This window comes from Rhincodon typus, chromosome 33, assembly GCF_021869965.1.
Source record: "Rhincodon typus isolate 14 chromosome 33, sRhiTyp1.1, whole genome shotgun sequence".
Classification (NCBI taxonomy): domain Eukaryota; kingdom Metazoa; phylum Chordata; class Chondrichthyes; order Orectolobiformes; family Rhincodontidae; genus Rhincodon; species Rhincodon typus.
The window spans coordinates 34,247,704-34,265,068 of NC_063364.1; the positions used below are offsets into that span (position 1 = coordinate 34,247,704).

General features: G+C 41.5%; 1 protein-coding gene across 1 annotated transcript; it reads left to right on the forward strand.

Annotated features, from left to right (window-relative positions):
* Window positions 1–2,556: 2,556 nt before the first annotated feature.
* LOC109922771 (WASP homolog-associated protein with actin, membranes and microtubules) lies at window positions 2,557–15,331 on the forward strand. Its single transcript, XM_048615887.1, has 9 exons — window positions 2,557–3,039; window positions 4,321–4,471; window positions 5,202–5,371; window positions 5,462–5,624; window positions 7,210–7,397; window positions 7,657–7,743; window positions 7,819–7,914; window positions 9,412–9,835; window positions 10,040–15,331. Exons 1-9 carry the CDS (start codon window positions 2,896–2,898, stop codon window positions 10,339–10,341), a joined length of 1,725 nt encoding a protein of 574 aa, XP_048471844.1. The 5' UTR covers window positions 2,557–2,895; the 3' UTR covers window positions 10,342–15,331.
* Window positions 15,332–17,365: the final 2,034 nt, after the last annotated feature.

The following is a 17,365-nucleotide window of genomic DNA, read 5'->3' on the forward strand; positions in this document are numbered from 1 at the left end:
AGGCATGAAACTATTCTACATTGAATATATCTGTATTTACAGATAGCATCTGTGGTGTAGATTATTTTGTACAATGCTAAGACTGTGGAATTTTAGATTTTTGCCATGATAGAAAATATCTTCCCCTTGTTCAAACACTGTCTGGGTCCTTGTGGTTGGTTGGCTCGCCGAGCTGGTTCGTTGTTCCGCAGACGTCTCATTACCCTGCTGGGTAACATTATCAGTGCAGCCTCCTGTCTGGGTCCGTTGAGAGAAATAGGTCACTTTTGTTTGTGTGTCTAGTCTTGAAGGAGAGGCCCTGTTGGCATTCTACAGGTGTTTGTAGCTGCTTGTTTGAGGCTGGAAGAGCCTGGATGCTGATTGGCCTCCTGTGTGTGCGTCCAAGATATGGAGGGTATTAATTCCAAAGGCCAGCTCTGGTCCTTTGTGGAACTATTGGGTTTTAGATCTGCCAGATGGGATGTGTGTCTTATTAGAATTGATGTGATTTGCTTGTTCTTATGTGAAATGTTGAAAGTGCTATATAAATGCAGACTATTGGTGTGGATCCATGGGAATGAAACAAAATACAGGTGGGGAGCATGCTCTTGGCACCAGCTACTCCTGGCAATGGAAATGATAAAACAAAATCTGAAAAAGTAGATTGTGTTCTGGGATGTTTCAGAGGAAGATTGTAAAATTGTTATGTAAAACATCTGGGACTAATTCTTCCTCTCCTCCATACACTTGGGACAATAACAGAACAATCCAGGTACTGATAAAACACTCTTAACACTTTCACTTTCAATCTGAGTACCAGTGGAGTTTCACAATTCTCTCTTGTTTCCTAAATCTTCCTCCAGTAATGTACTGAACCCTCAAAGAATCTACCCTGCACCCACCAGTTAACTACTGCTTCAGTGGCCCCAGCTGAGCAAGACTTTTCAGTCTTTCTGCTGTTTTGGCCCTATCTTGGGTAGTACCAAACTGACCAGTGTTCACCTCTGAAACATCAATACATTCATCCTCTGTGTCAACTCCTCTGTTGCTGTGACCCTCTTTCAGACTCAGCTGTTCAACTGGACTTTTGGCCATCCTCCAGCTCAGTCAAAACTTTGCTGCTCATATCCTAACCTGTGAGCAACCAGTTCCCCGAGCACCCTGTGCTCACTCAATTGCATTGATTCTTGCAATCATCTTACTTTTTAAAATTCTCATCCGTATTTTCATATCCCACCATGGCCTTGTCCCTCCCTATCTCTGGAAACCTCCTCCAGTCCCCCACTCTGGCAGATTTCTATCTGACTGCAGCTAATGCACGTTCCTGATTTCCTTCGCTTCTCTATCGGTGACTGTTTGTTTCAGCCTGGGTCCTGACTTTTGGAATTCACATGCACAGGTGCACACACACTTTCTCCTCCTTTTACATTGCTGTTTAAAATCAAACCTCTGAAAGTCACTCTGTTCGCATCAGCATTGATTGTTTTGTCAGATTCCACCTCTTGAAATGTGTGGGGACATTTGCATTTTTTAGCATCCTTACTGTAGGGAAATTGGGATAAACAAAATGATTGCATAGGAGGATGACGATGTTATTATCACTTTTGTTGCTGGTAGTGATTTCTTGTGCTGCTGCTTCCTGAAATCGTAATGTGGAAAAACCCTTATTCAGTCCTCTGGGGTGTGGTCAGAAATATCCAAACCTGATTCAAAGACACAGTGTGACTGCTAATCCCTGGGCAGTTCTGACTGGGACTGGTTCCAGCAGAAGGGGAATGGAACCTTTTCGTGAAGACCTTTATTGTTTGTCAGCAATGCATACAACACTGTAAGAAACTATCTGTCATCGTGCAGGGCCCGTTTCTCTGCCTCAGTCACTGTTCCTGCCCTAGATAATAAGGCTAGTTTTATCTGTCAACATTGGGTGAAGATTAGCATTTTCGGTTAATACTAAGCTACTAAAATGTCAGCACCAAACGTGAACCATTTATTACCAAAGAAGCTTGATGTATTGCACTTGAAACCATCTAACCTCAGCCTCCACCAATCCCTGTTAATGAAGACTCCTCCCAAGCCTGTGACAAGCCATGAGGTGCTGACTTTGTTTCTGTTATTCAAAGAAACACAAGATGGGATCAGGAGGAGGCCATTTGACCCTCCAAGCCTGATCTGCCATTTAATATGATCGTGGCTGATCATCCAACTCGGTCCCATTTCCCCCTTTTGTCCCCAAATCCTTTCATTTCTTTAGCCCTAAGAGCTGTATTGTCTCCTTGTTGAAAATATTCAACTGCTTTCTGTGGTATAGAATTCCACAGGCTCCCTGCTCTGGGTGAAGAAATTTCTCTTCATACGAGTCTTAAATGGTTTACCCCATATCTTTAGGCAGTGACCCCTTGTTATGGACTCCCTGGTCATAGGAAGCACCCTTCCCACATTTACCTTTCTAGCGCTGTTAGATTATTATAGGTTTCTGTGATATTTCCCCCCTCATTCTTTTAAACTCCAGTGAATTCCCTTCCTAAGGGCATCGTGGGTCAATCCGTGGCACACGGACAGCAGCATTTCAAGAAAGCATCTCACTACCATCTTCTCAAGGGACAGGCAATAAATGGTGGCCTAACTGATCCAGTCTCTGTTCATATGTTTGTCCTGCCATCCCAGGAATCAGTCTGGCATTCAGCTGCACAGAGCCAGGATCAGATTGAATTGTTGGTGTGACCTCTTTACCCCGCCGTTCTGAAACACAAGACTCCTCAGCATTCCCTCTCCCAACTCAATAAACTATCCTGTGGTGCTATTGCCTTGGCATCTATTAGGGAGTAGCAACTCTGCTCTGCCAGTGATTCTCCCTGTTAACAGATAGACAGTTCTTATCTTTTCCAGATCCTGCACCAACACAGAGCTGCTAAAGATATGGTGACCCTTAAAACCATCTACCAGGAAGAAGACGAGGCCTATAACGAACTGGTCAATGCAGCCACACAGTTTTATCAGTATTTACTACAGCCTTTTCGGGACATGAGAGAGTTTGCTTCGCTCTGTAAACAGGAAATCTTGGTAATTCAATCAGTTTGTTGTAGTTTCTTTATTATTTACCATGTTACTTTTTAAAATGAGGAATGTTTTTAGCTTATTGAAGACTGGAGCAGGGGCTTCTTTCTCAGGAAACTGGATTAACATTTAATTCAGTGGTTCTCTTCTCTTTGCTGACTTGGTTACAGGGCAATTTGAATCTCTGAAACTGTGAACCGGTTTTGGAGATGCACAGGCCTCATGCTGGATGGTTTCAGTGTGCGTGTTGTGACACGGGTGTTCACAATGGCACGATGTTGCATTCCTGGTGCATGCTTCCCAAACACTTTGCCAATGTGACCTACTTTTAATGTCTCTGATTGTATGGCCCTGCTGTAAAGGTTAGGGTGATCAGGGCTTGTTGAGGTGAGGTGGGGAGGGTGCACAAAGAAGGGTTAAATCTTGGCTGTGGAGTGGGGTTGAGGGTGGGCTTTGCTTATAGAGCGGGAACCTCACTGCTGTCAGAAATCAGTGTAGGCTCCACATCAGCTATTGCTGCCTCAGAGCTGGTGGGTGCACTGTTTTAGGAGGGTCAGTTCCCACAGTTTGGGCACCCTTGTGTTAATGCTTGTATCCTTCACTAAAAATCTCATCTCCCAAACGGCAGCCTATTATTTGGAGTGATGGTTTTGAATCCAGGTCAGACTGCCTTCTATTGCTGAAGTAGGTTGCAGCATTGACACAGCATCTGGAAATAGTGGTGTATGGGAATGTTGTATTTCACAATACAAAACTGGGTGGGTGGAGGGGTGGAACTCGCTGCCCAAGGAGTTGCAGATCATCTTCAGAAATGGAAACATTGGTGGGGGTGGGGGGTAAATCCCAAAATTTAACCCTTTATAAAATTATTGCTCTGACCAATTATTCAAAATAGTTTCTGATCATATTTTGGGGAATATTCAAGGTGGAGAGTAAGATGCTGGAAAATCCGATGCTCAAGGAGCTTTCACTTCATGTCATTGATACAAGTTCCACTCATCTTCAGCCTCAGTCACACGACTATATACACCAGCTGCCAACAACACATTCTGCACATGAGCACTCACTGCGCATTGAGATAATTTGCTCAGTGCAGTGATGCCCTCTTTCTCGTATGTGAATATGTGACTTTAGTTTGTTTTTGTATCACAGTAATGGCTCTGACTGTCAGTCCTCACCTGCTGCCTCTCTTCCCCTCCAGCACCACTGATAAATGTAATTCAAATTCCCACTCACTCCAATCTGTGACTTTATCTGGAAAAGTGACTGGCTCTTTCAACATTGCAGAAATCCTTGGAATTTGACGAGTTGGGTCCAAGGAGAATTCAAAGCCTCAAGAAAGATGATGAGGAATGGTCCATACGGGTGCAGGAAGCGGTCCGCTCAATCCAGGACATCACAGTGGATTACTTTAAAGAGACTGTGAAAGCACTGGCTGGTAATTGTGTTCAGAGCAAAGACAGCTTGAGGAGCAGCCTCTGATTTGCAGTATTAGACACTAAAGACATTCGGTTCACGTGATCTACAGGATGTGCTGTGCATGTCCCTGAGGAGGAAGGAGAGAGCCTTTGTTGATCCTGATGAGCTGAGGGGTCACATGGCCAGCAGTGGCTGATGTAGCAAGGAACATGGAGACACAGCTGTTCTGTTTATGTGCAGTTACTGTAGGAGAAATACATTATGTGCTTAGTGCAGAAACTCAGGCATACGTAGAATCCGACAGTACAGAAGAGACCCTTCAGCCCATTGAGTCTGTAGCACCAAAGCTACACTAAATCTACACGAGTCCCACTTCCCAGCAACAACATGATTAAGCTGTTGTCCATTATTTAAAAATATAATTTGTTTTATGACCTCTAAGAACAAGATAAATTGATTCCAGCAAAGGAGACAAACACATTGATGCATTAATGAGACATCTCCTGTCCAGCTGTAGATATTTTGATGGAAGAGTAGGACAGCCTGACCCCTCCATGTACCTGCTTTACAATTGCCTTATTCTCATGGGTCTGCAATACAGAGTGACTCTCCTTTGACTGATCCATCTCAGTAGTATCTGTTAATTGTGAAAAATCTGACACTAGGGAAGGGCTGGGTACTTGGTAGGGGATTTACAAATGTGTTCATGTTAAAGTGCCATTCATGCAAGTCTCTCATGTACCTGGTAGCCATGCAGAAACAGATGGAGGAAGATCAAAATCATTTTGGCAAAGCTGCCTGGGCCAGTGTAGCACCAAGACTGGAGAAACTAAAACTTATGTTTGCAAAGGAAACATTGCAACACACCAGAGCGAAAGAACTTTGTCTCAATCGCAGGAAAGTAGAGATTCAGCAGAAGGTAACGTCTGTTGTTCCATTGACTCCTTTTTCCGTGTGGGTGTGAAACCCCAACCTCCAGCCTTGTAAAATATTCTCCTTTTAATTATAGATGGAGCTTCTTGATAATCAGGAAGTGGTGGAAACAGTGGATGGGTTAGAAATGCAGTATTATGAAACACAGCTGGAACTGTACAGTATTCAGTTGGAAATGTTAAAGAATGAGGAGTTGCTCCTTTTTGCACAGTTGGACACCATTCGACGCCAGATCAAGGGTGAGCAGCACCTGGCTGGTAATCCTTGTTTACATCTTGGTTTATTCTAACTGTCTCACTTCACTATTAACAGTGAAAAGTTTGGAGATGCCCTCAAGCCTGATAGCTGCCACTAATGCTATGAACTTAATGTTAACTGTATTAGAGAAAATGTTTGGCTTTGTGTGACAGAGCAACATCCCTTATTAATAATTTGCCTATTTGCTGATTGTGGTGAATATTCTGATCACTGAGTGGGAAAACCAGTTGTTATTTTTATCCAGCAATGAGACTGGTGATTCCAATCGACTTCTGATGTTTTGAGGGAGCACTCTGTCAGGAATCAGGAACAATGTTGAGCAGATCTTTAAAATCAGCATTAACTACAGAATAGGAAACCAGGGCCTCTATGGTCCCTGGAGTATTTATTATCCCCTCTGAACACAGGCAGGGCTGTCAATTTGCTGCTCATGGACCTCGGCAGAAGTGGATTTATCTTGCACAGTGTCTGTTTGTAATGTAACCAAACCAAATCTTAACCAACCTCCCTCATTGCTCTGATTATCCATTGACAACTTCTGATTTTTATCTTTTGAAAAATTCTCTGGGCACATCGGTTGAGATCTTTTTGAGCGGTGCTGTAACATTACAGTTCAAATCCATTCAAAGTTTCTGTTGGGGTGTGTCCCTTCTGACTCCGAGCGTGGGAAAGTTGAGGAATTGTACGTGGCTTGTGAATTTGTGGGCAGCTTTCTACTTGGTACCACAGAACTCTTTCAATGAAATACCTCTTTGTCTGTCTAAAATTAAAAACAGCAAATGTTGACAATACTCCCAAGGTCTGGAAACAGGAGCAAATGTTCATTTTCTAAGATTGCATTGAATGGAATATTTGACACTTCTGGAATGTTCTGTGCCACCATGTGGAGTTGGGAAGCTTTGCAAGTGCTGAAAATGATTGTCTGACCGTCCGTGCAATTTCATCACTTGTTCACGTTTTTTTTATTTTTCAATAAATTGGTTTTGTGGTTAAAGGCTAAAGCCAAAGTTCAGTGTAGTGCCAGTTCACAGCTGCTCAGTTGTAAGGAAAGGGCTGGGTAGAATCAGTCACTAAAACCTGAATGTTCTATTATTGTCTAGTAGGGTCTGGGTGAGACTTCTAAGACCAAACAGAATTCAGAAAGAGGTGATGGTCATATGCTAATTCAGAGAAGATTGAATGAAATCTGGGAATATTTAAAGATGATGTATTGGGAATAAGTATACAGTGCATTAGAGTTTTGTGATGTGAGAGTTGACATGAAAATTTGGCTAGAAAAGCAGATACCTGAACTTCGTCTGACCAACCTTGTAGCCTCTGGTATTAACCATATTCCCCATTGTTATCCTGGTAGTTTGTGTGTCTGACAGTACTTCCAAGTGTGCAGACACTCCAGCATATAAACAGCCAGGGCTCATGACTGAGCCCATGAGAATTACTAGTTGGAAAGAGTTAAAAGATGTACAGAAAAAAGTGGGTTAAAAAATGTACTAATTTTGAGAAAGAAACATATTCTCATCAAATATTTGTCCTGCTAATAGATGGCTTTGATATTCTGAATTGCAGAAAAAGAGGAGGAAGTGGTTTATTATGACACCTGTGAAGATCCTGAGCAACTTCAGGCCAATGACAACCTGGGATTGACACATGACACTCGTTCAGTGGAAATTAAAAAAATGTGGCGCCAGGTTCACCAGTTGGAGACCAAACGGGGTCGTATTTGTGCACGCAGATCCTATCTGAGAAATAAGCGGGTAAATACTGAAATCCACTTATTAACTATCTTGTTTTGCACATTTATGCATTTTTTCAATTCTGTATTTCACAAAACACTTTCCATCTGCGAATCCCAGCAATGTTTTCACACACCACCTCCCCAGAACTGATTAATCATGATTCACCTTGCTTAGTCATGATTTAGAAAAACAAAGATCTCACAAGATGATTTGACATTCTAGACAACGTTCATTGGATTTCGTCTTCACCCACAGAATCTGTGTTCCCTGTTAATAGGATCAATGTGAGGAATCTTGGAAAGCAAAGCAGCAGCAAGAACAAGAAAACCAGAAGCGCATCCAGCAACACCACAGTATCCAGCTGGTGAGTGAAGATTGTTGTGTACGGGCTGCATGGGGAGATCTTTCAGGCTAATGCTATAAAACTGTGTTTACACAGAAACGTGACCAGAAAAAGGAAGAAGCTCGAAGGAAGAGGGAGTGGGTAAACCTAGAACGGCAAAAAACTTTACAGCGACTCCGAGCATTTAAGGAGGTAGGTATTGATGTGTTATCCTGATTTCTCATTTATTACACCTCATTGGTATGGCATATTAGAAATTGAGCCCTGTTATTCCCACAGTCGTCACAAAGTTTTGTAAAAAAATGCAAAATTCCCCAATTTACTGTTTGGGTTCAGGTTGACAGCACAGAGCCTGTACTTGACAGGAGTTGCTATTTATTATAAATACATTCTAGCTGCAGGTAAACAGGGATAACTATCAACACACGACTCTAATGCTGTGAAACCCTTTATGCAAATATGGACAGGTACTAAAGAAACAGGAGGGAAAGACTGGGAAGACAGATCGATGGTCCCTGTCCACACGTTTCACTGAAATGAGTCTTTTCCTTTACCAGCACTTGCTGCTCCTTTTTTTTTTTTTCCCTTTAGGTGCGTTTGCTTGCTTGCCCAGGGCGACTGGCTCACGTTTTCAAAATCACTGACCAATTGGTTAAAAGCCGCCACTTACAGAAACTAACCTGAGAAAATAACCTCAAACCTGACAACCCAGTTTTTTTTAAACTGCAAAGAAAGGTCAGTTTTCTTTTCAGGCGTCCAGTGGGTTCTCACCAAACATTCCTTGCCCTGAGCTGTTCAGTTCCCTGTGAGCCAATCACGTAGCTATTAACAGGCAAAGGGGCCTTTGTCATCGACAGCTGATCACTCCAAAGACCAATCAGATACCTGCTACCAGCAAAAATCTCCTTTTGTACACGGCCCCAAGTTTCAGCTTGTCTGTAATAATCCTCCTGTCTGTTTGGACAAACAACTGTGTAAACAGGACTGACAATAGGTGTCTTATTTCTAAAAAGTGCACCGATCCTTTCCGCAGTTTTTGGTTCTGAAACAGCCTTTTCCTATTTCAGTCTAGAATCAAAGTACAGGAAAAACATATGCTTTTACATGTTGTTAATCCAAGTTTTCAGAGCTTGGGGCTGCTTTGTAACATGGTGCTGGGTTACATGCTTGCACCATTCTATCTTTATTCATTAATGGGATGTGGATGTCTTTGGCCAGGCCAGTATTTATTGCCCATCCCTAATAGCCCAGAAGGCATTTGAGAATCCACCGCATTGTTGCAGATCTGGAGTCACATGTAGGCCAGACTGGGTAAGGATGGCAGATTTCCTTTCCTAAAGGATACTAGTGAGCTTGATGGGTTGGAGCATCGCTAAGGAGAACTTGGAGATGATTTAGTCCACTAAGCTGCTTTTTAAATGTAAACTCCTCCTGACACATTACTTTGTAAGTATTGCCTCTGGTTATTTGCTTTGTGCTGATTGCGTCCTGCAGGGTTGAAATGATCAATTTTCAGCACTAGGGACACTGTAATGAACTGGAAATTATTTCTCTAACATTAGATCCATTGCTGTTTGTGATGAAATCCTACAGAAGATGGAAACTCCAGTCACTCAGCTCTTATCATTACAGACTGTGTTTTATATGGTTGAAAATCTTTGATTTTAAATTTTAAAAATTCTGTTTCAGAAATCATCAGCACACTTTGTATTTCAACCTCGTTGCCAAACCCTTGGGGTGCAGAGACAATTCACACCTTCTCCTGCAGCACCTACCGTGTCTGATCAGCCAATGTCCCTCATGGATCACTCCTCCAGAAAGAAACCTACGTCAGCCAGAACTTCAAAAGCAGCCAGGAGCAGCCTTCCAGCTCCCAACGATATTCCAGTACAAATCTTCCTGCCACCAGGACAGGCAGTATCTCCTACAACACTCCCGCCGCCACTTCCTCCTCCCCCGCCTCCCCCTCCACCTCCCCCACCGCTGCCTCCTCCACTGCCTGCCCCTTGTGCTTTGCTGGGTCACAAAAGCACTTCAACACATGACGACCAGGGTCGACCACTCCTAACCTCGGCAGAGAATTCACTGAAGAAATCCCTGAAGGAAAACATAGGTAAAGAGATTACAGTCTTTAATCACCTCCATATAAAAACCCATGAATAGTTTAAAATCCATGTTTAGGTTGTTTTTAGTTTTGAATTTGGCCAACGCAAATCTTGAGAAAAACTGTTGCTTGTTTGAGCATTTGTGAGCAGCCAGATGTTGAGTAGAAATCTAACTATCCTCTCCCTCTTCCCCCTCCCCCATGTCCGTACAGGAACTATGGATGATGTATTAGCTTCTTTGAAGCGTGGTGAAATTTTGCTTCGAAAAGTAGATCGGACAAAGCCGCAATCTCTCGACAAGTCCGAGGACCTGCGACAAAACCTGTTGGCTACAATTCGACAAGGCATCCGTTTGCGAAAGGTCACAGTAGGAGGTAACCTCCCTGTGAGCACTGATCCAGCCAATGAGTTGGAGCGTAGCATTAAAGCAGCCATGAAGCGAATGAAAAAAGTGTCCCCGGAATCTGATGAAGAAGCAGATGATGGCAATCAGTCTGAAGAATGGGACACCTGAATGCGTGCTTTCTCCACACTTGCTCTGCAATTTGAATATCTGTCACTAAATTTGTTTCAATCTGTCTGCAGGAATTGACAGGAAATAATTGGTATCAAAAACAAAATGAAGATTTGAGAAGTTAAACCACCAACTCAATTCTGTGCCAAGTTATCGGATGAATGGCTAGGTGCACTTCACCAAAGAATTTCCTGAAATTCAAATGTCAAGTATAAGGATTTATTTATAACTTTGCAGTTTCCAAATTCCGTGGTTTATTGGAGTGAAAATAATACTACAATACTGCTGTTCTGAATCAAATACATTGAATCATGTGATTTGATCATAAACACGAATACCTTTTGCCAAAAAAACTCACTTATTCAGATCTTTTAATTTAACATCTCAGAGCTTCAGGAAAATGAGTTGCAAAGCAAATTGGATTGGGCAGGATGGACGAAAGAATGCAATTAACTTGCCTTTATATAGCACCTTTTACAACCTCAGATTTTCCCAAACTCAAAATAATGAAGCACTTTTAATTGGGTGTATCGTCAGTTGTGTAGGAAATGTGGCAGCCACTTGTGCTCAGCGCCTACAACCAGCGATAATGATGGTGTCAGTGATATGATGACAATGATGTTTCATCAGGAGGCAAGCAGCTACCATAGGCCAGTGAGGCTTGTTGGCTGACTCCAAGCCATGCAGGATAGAGGGCTTAGATAAGCTGAGGTAATGTCAAGCAAAAAAATCCATTGGATTAAAGCAGAATGTATATGTTCATCAATAAAGCATAAGCTAGACTGAGCTAACATATGCTCGGATTGTCTCACAAACACTGACTGCAGGCTGTTTGTAATGTAATGTAGCATGGCAGTGAGATACAGAGCCCACTCTCTTGAGCTTCCCAAAACTCTAGGTGTTTAACTGTGATGTTTTGTCATAGTCTGTATTTGCCCAGCTGACAACTTACCCAGAATACCTCATTAGAACAGCAATGCCTCTTCCTTGTGTTTTAATGACTCTCGTCCAACATGAGGACTGTTCCAGAGAGGTGTTCAGAAAGCAGAGCTGACCATAAATGTTCCATAGGTTTGTTCTTTTAATTTTTCAGTCGCCTCAAGAATCCGAGGCCCTACCAGCTGCCGCACTGAGGCAGACAAACAGCATAGGCTTGTTCCAGCCTGGGCCCTGGCTTGGGTATTCTCTGACTAGAGACGAGAGATAATGAGCCCAGGCTTTTGTTCGTTAGCCAGCCCCTTCTGGCGAGAGTGGGATGGGCCTGGACTCCGAAACTCTCTGCAGTTGATTACTACACTGGTTTCTACTGGTTAGACTCATGAGAGATTTGATTACTTTTGGGTTCTGAAGGACAGTTTGCAGAACTTAATCCCAGTAAAAGATAAGGAAATATCAATTAACATTTCATTAATCTCTAGGATCGTGAATTTAAAACACTGGACATTGGATGTGTAGGTAATAAACTGTTGAGAGATTATTAATGAAGGCACAGTTTACTCTTTTAAAGCTTCTGCAAATATACATAACTATAAATTGTATTTTTTGCACAGATCTACAGTTGAAATTGATCATTTATTTTTAATAAGAATATTCAGGTTATCAATCTAAGGCACTTTAAGATGTAATTACAGAACTCTCACCTTGCTGTTTCAGAGGACTGTATTGCTTTCAAAATAGGCTGAAATATTGTACAATTAATCTCTTTAATTCCTTTTTTCTTTTAAGCTCTTTGCTTGTAATGCTGTATATACTTGGAGTGTCTGCTGCTCTGTCCCTGCAGAAGTTACTGAAATTTTATTTGAAACCTTTGACATTAATAATGTTGAAAATATATAACGTTTCACGGTTCTATTCCTGTATATTTCCTTCGTTTTGCTGTCTCACACAATAGATAAACTGGAGATTTCCATGTTGCAAGATCTTGGGAGCAGGTGTTGGTTATTCAGCCTTTTAAAGGAGCAGGAGGAATTAATTGCCCCTAGTGGCCTGGTTCTAATGTTAAGGTTTGCCCTTTTATTCAGAGCTCTCCACCAGATGGAAATGTTGAATGTAGTGTGTGTTGCACAATCCATGCTTTTATGCTCCCTCCTAACTCTGCAAATTGAAAGACAACTTCAACATTTCTTGAACACTCTGATCTTCTTAAAGCATTTACTTCTAAAGAACTAATAGAATGTCTGCTGCCACTACCAAGGTGTGCTCAGTTCATGTGCAAAATGTACATGTACTGTCGTTGCCAGTGATGTCATGCCATCTTGGTCACTCATTGGGTGCTACCATATTTTTTTCTGGCAGTGTTTCACAAAGTGAGCATGTGCAGAACTTTCTGCACTTGCAATGTGATCATTTTCGGGATGTCAGGAGACACAGGCCAGAACTAAAGTCCAAAATATAACCCCTGACCTGTACAAGATCATTACCAAATTGAGATGGCATCAGTAAGTTATATCTCAGCTCCCTGGCTGATATTTGACAGTTTACAAGCTTGGTGACAAATGTTAACTTGGACAATGTGGGCTTAACCTTTTTAAAAAGTGACAGACGAGACGATTGGAGTAAACAGCTGGTCCTGGCGTAGATAACCATTTATAGACGTTCTTGCGGCATTCTTTGTAATGACAGTGGTTGTGGGGACTAGTGACAAATGGAATCCCAGGGTGTGGTTTTTGAGGGTTTTTTCACTGAAATGTCTAAGGTGTGTTTCTGATCACCTGTTTATATTGTCACTAAGGCAACTTTTATTTCCAGTTCTGTAGCATTGCCCACCCCCAACCCTTCACCCCCACATCAGCCTATCTGCTGCTGACAATCCTATCCATTCCATTAGAAGAGTGGATGTGGAGATAACAAGATCCTCCTGATGTTCTACCCTCTAAACTTGAAACTGTGCTGACTGGGTCTGAATTCCCCATCACGTTTGTGCTTGCTGACCCATGGCTCCTGGCCAAGTCTTGTTTTTAAAACGCTCATCCTTGATTTCAAATCCCCCTTTTGCCTCACTCTTCCCTTTCCAATATAGTTGCCCTCATCTAATTCTGGTTTCTCGAACTCTCAATTTTATTGCTGCACCTTGTTTTCCTCTTTAAGACACTCCCGGTAAATAACTTACTAGCATTTTGACTGACCTAATATCATCTTTATTCAAAATGGGAGGCAGCTGGAAAACAGGTCAGTGAGCTTAGTAACTCTCCAAGAAAATGTTCAAAACTATTATTAAAGAGAAGTTATAGCAGGGCATTTGGATAAGTTCGCGTTAAATCAGACAGTCAACATCATTTTTGTGAAAGGGAAATTTTGTTTAACCAAGCTGCCAGGAGTTATGAGGATGTAATAATGTGCTGACACTGAAGGGGAGTGAGTAGATGAACTGTACTTAGATTTCTAGAAGGCATTTAATAAGGTGCCAGGTGAAAGATTATTGTGGAGAAGAAAAGCACATGGTGTAGGGGTGTAGCCTGTTGGCATGGATACAAGATTTGTTCTGAGAAAGGGTCACCGGACACAACGTTAACTCTGATTTCGCTTCACAGATGCTGCCAGACCTGCTGAGCTTTTTCAGCAACTTCTGTTTTTGTTTCTGATTTACAGCACCTGCAGTCTTATATGATACAAGATTGGCTGGCTAACAGGAAACAGTGGGCATAAATAGGTATTTTTCAGGTTGGCAAGATGTAACAAGTGGTGTCACAGGGATCCCAACTTTACAATTTAAATTGATTTACTTGGATGAGGAAATAGGAAGGTATTGAAGCATCTTTGCTGATGCCATGAAGATAGGTAGGAAAGTGAGCTGTGAAGAGGATTTAAAAGCACTGTAAAGGATTATAGATAAGTGGCAAAGATCTGGCAAATGGAGTATAATGTGGAAAAATGTGAAATTATCCATTTTGGCATCAAGAATAAAGAAGAATATGAACTAAATAGCCCATGGATGCAAAGGGATCTGAATGCTGCAATGTATGATTCACAAAATGCTAGTGTGCAGGTACAGCAAGTAATTAGGAAAGTGAATGTATTTGTTTATTGTGAGGGGAATTGAATGCAAAAGTAGCAGAGTATCCTTCAGTTGTACAGGGCATTGGTAACACCATGTCAGGTCCACAGTATTACCTTATTTACACAAGGATATAAATGCATTTGAATCAGTTTGGAGCCAGTTTACTGGACCACCCCCTAGAATTCTTTTTTTTCTATTCATTTGTGGGATGTGGGCGTTGCTGGTTGGCCAGCATTTATTACCCGCCCCTAGTTGCCCTTGAGAAGGTGGTGGTGAGGAATTGATAGGTTGTCTTATGAGGGAGGGATGGACAGGGTCTGGTTGTATCTGCTTGAGTTTAGAAGTATAAATGCTGATTTGATTGAAATATGCAAGATCTTAAGAGGTTATGTCAGGTGCAAGATTGCAGATGTTTTGTTTGAAAATGGAAGTTGGAACAGTTTTGTTTTTAGAACTTGAACGCAAAGTAGAACTATGGGGTTCTCTTGCCGAAACTGAATTTGGTACAGTACATCCCGAGACACACAGGCACCAGGTCTCTTTGAAAAAGAAAAAAAGTAACTAGTCAGCAATGGCTTGTGGTTTCAAACCTCCAAACGCCTTCTCTCTCAATCGCCTCCCGTCTGAGTGGAAAGAAATTGACATTCAAAAAATGCCAAAAGCAATGGTTAACTCAAGCCAAGACCTAGGTCTAAGTAATCATTTAAGAAATTGAGGATGCCACGTGATAATATCACCAAAACTCAAAAAGGGACTGTTGGAAAGTTTCTTCATTTTCCCTCTTAGTTTGAACTTTGGTTCACAAACTTTGTCTTTTTGTCTATATTTTACATCCTTGATATTTTTTAAAAAAAAAGCTTGTCTCCTCTATCCTATTTGTGAAGGAATGTGTGTTTGTTTTTGGGTTTATTGGGGATATAGTTTGTTTGCATATTATTATCATTGGCATATGTTAGCGAATATGATTATTATAGTAAATGTTTTTTCCCTTCATCGATGAAACCTGGTGTGAATTTCTTTTATCTTTTGAGAATGGTCACAGTCAGGCATTAAACATCCTTGAGCATAAATTGGCCATATTTCACACGGGACAATTCCTGACTCATGGGTCTTGATTTCTGGCACACTATTCCCAGTGGAGTTGTGACAAAATCGTAGGATCATGTTGAGGGATCTTTTAAACACGGACAGGGTGAGATTGGACACTGAGTGAGATTAATTGTAATGTAAAAAATAGACAGCTTTCTTGTGCTGTAAAATAAGATGCCATTGGAAGTATTTTAAAACAAACCTGCAGCAAGAGGAAATGGACCTGACATTTTGTAAAAAAACAAACATCGATGAAGGCTAAGGCTACAGCTACAGAATTGGCAATTGAGTTAAAAGTGGAATATTTTTGCCAAGCTAAGAAGGTAGAGATAATTAAAATATTATCATAGCATTTGGGACTGGTGGAAATACAAGAAAGAGCAGATACTTCAAGCAGTAAATCATAAGATGGAGGTATGATTGAGTTATTGTAAAACCATTTCATTATGAGGAAGAAAATAGGTAACATCTGACAACGAAGGAAAAAGTATTGAAATTGCAAAGGATGGAAATGAAAAGTTTTAAACTTCAGAGAGAGGAGAGAGATTAAAGGGGAATTTAAGAAGTTGGAACTTGAATTGCCAAGTAAAAGGGCAGAGAGATGCAAGAGAGAAGGTAAAGGAGAAACACTGATTTAGGAGGCTGCTGGAAGGATCTGATGACGAAAGCCCAAGCCATAATCTAAAGTCCAGGAAGGAAATGTTTAAATTTGTACAGGCCCTACCAAAAGGAAAATGATGTGGAGTCATTGTTTTGCTAAGTTTTCAAATGACAAAGAATGAAAAGGCCAAAGGAAAACTGGGCAATGCCCATGTAGAGCAAGTTAACAGCTACGCCACATGAAGTTTATGCATCGCTCATCAGAGAAGGTTTCTATGGATTATGACATGTTTTTAACAAAAGGCTATCCTAGGTTTATAGGTGTTAATTCCTGAAGCATACAGACAAAAGTGAAAATTTAAGGGAATGGCCTTGGCAAACCTACACTGAATTTGGAAGGGTAAAACAAAGTTACTTTACTTGTGGATAGAAGCATTTAAAAGTAAATTCTGTATATGAAGCTCTCAGAAGAATTTAAAAAACTCCCTACATCTAGTAATTAGAACCCACATTGAAAACCAGTGTTGTAACTACTAGACAGACAACAGGAATTACTGAAGCTTCTGAGCTGATCCACAAAACCAAACCATTCAGTGTCGCCCCCTGAATGCAAGAACAATAGAAGGTGAGAGTCCGAGAGGAAGTCAAGTACTCCAAGTAAAGAAGGAACATCTGGGAGTCAGCATTCCCTCTAATTTTCTCTCCGGCTGTGCAGATCTCCAAGGCCTGTGCGTGGCCAAGGCTTCCTGAAGCAAAGTCAATGCTGAGATTGGCACTGAGCGCTGTACACAGCATTAGAGTGGCACTGCAGTTTAGAGGGAATGTTGCTGGGAATGCCAGGTCACCCATTCCACAGACCAGATATTGAGGTACTGAGTGCGGTGGTGAGAGCTGTAGATCTGTGTTTCCACTGTCACAAAATGAAACACCACTGTTCTGAATGCAGGAAGTTACATGGGAAGCCCAAAGGTTCATAAGAGTGAGTTTGAAAAAGAATTTTAAAAATCCACATTGAATTGCACCTTAAACTACAACAATTAGATCAAAATAACCATGCAGTGATCACAGGAAAGGTGAATAAGGCAATTGAGAGATGTAAGGGGTTTTGTAGAGTCTTAGACATGTACAGCATGGAAACAGACCCTTCGGTTCAACTTGTCCATGTGGACCAAATATCCTAAATTAATCTGGTCCCATTTGGCCCATATCCCTCTAAACCCTTCCTATTCATATACTCATCCAGATACCTTTTAAAAGTTGTAATTGTACTAGCCTAAGGGGCAAGTTTTTCACACAGAGGGTGGTGCGTGTATGGAATGAGCTGCCTGAGGAAGTGGT

What these genes read in the sequence shown, in the direction of transcription:
- LOC109922771 (XM_048615887.1), top strand. Translation starts at nt 2,896, where the DNA reads ATGGTGACCCTTAAAACCATCTACCAGGAAGAAGACGAGGCCTATAAC. An exon ending in CATTCGACGCCAGATCAAGG is followed by an intron (nt 5,625 to 7,209) that starts GTGAGCAGCACC and finishes TCTGAATTGCAG; the next exon opens with AAAAAGAGGAGGAAGTGGTT. An exon ending in CCTATCTGAGAAATAAGCGG is followed by an intron (nt 7,398 to 7,656) that starts GTAAATACTGAA and finishes CCCTGTTAATAG; the next exon opens with GATCAATGTGAGGAATCTTG.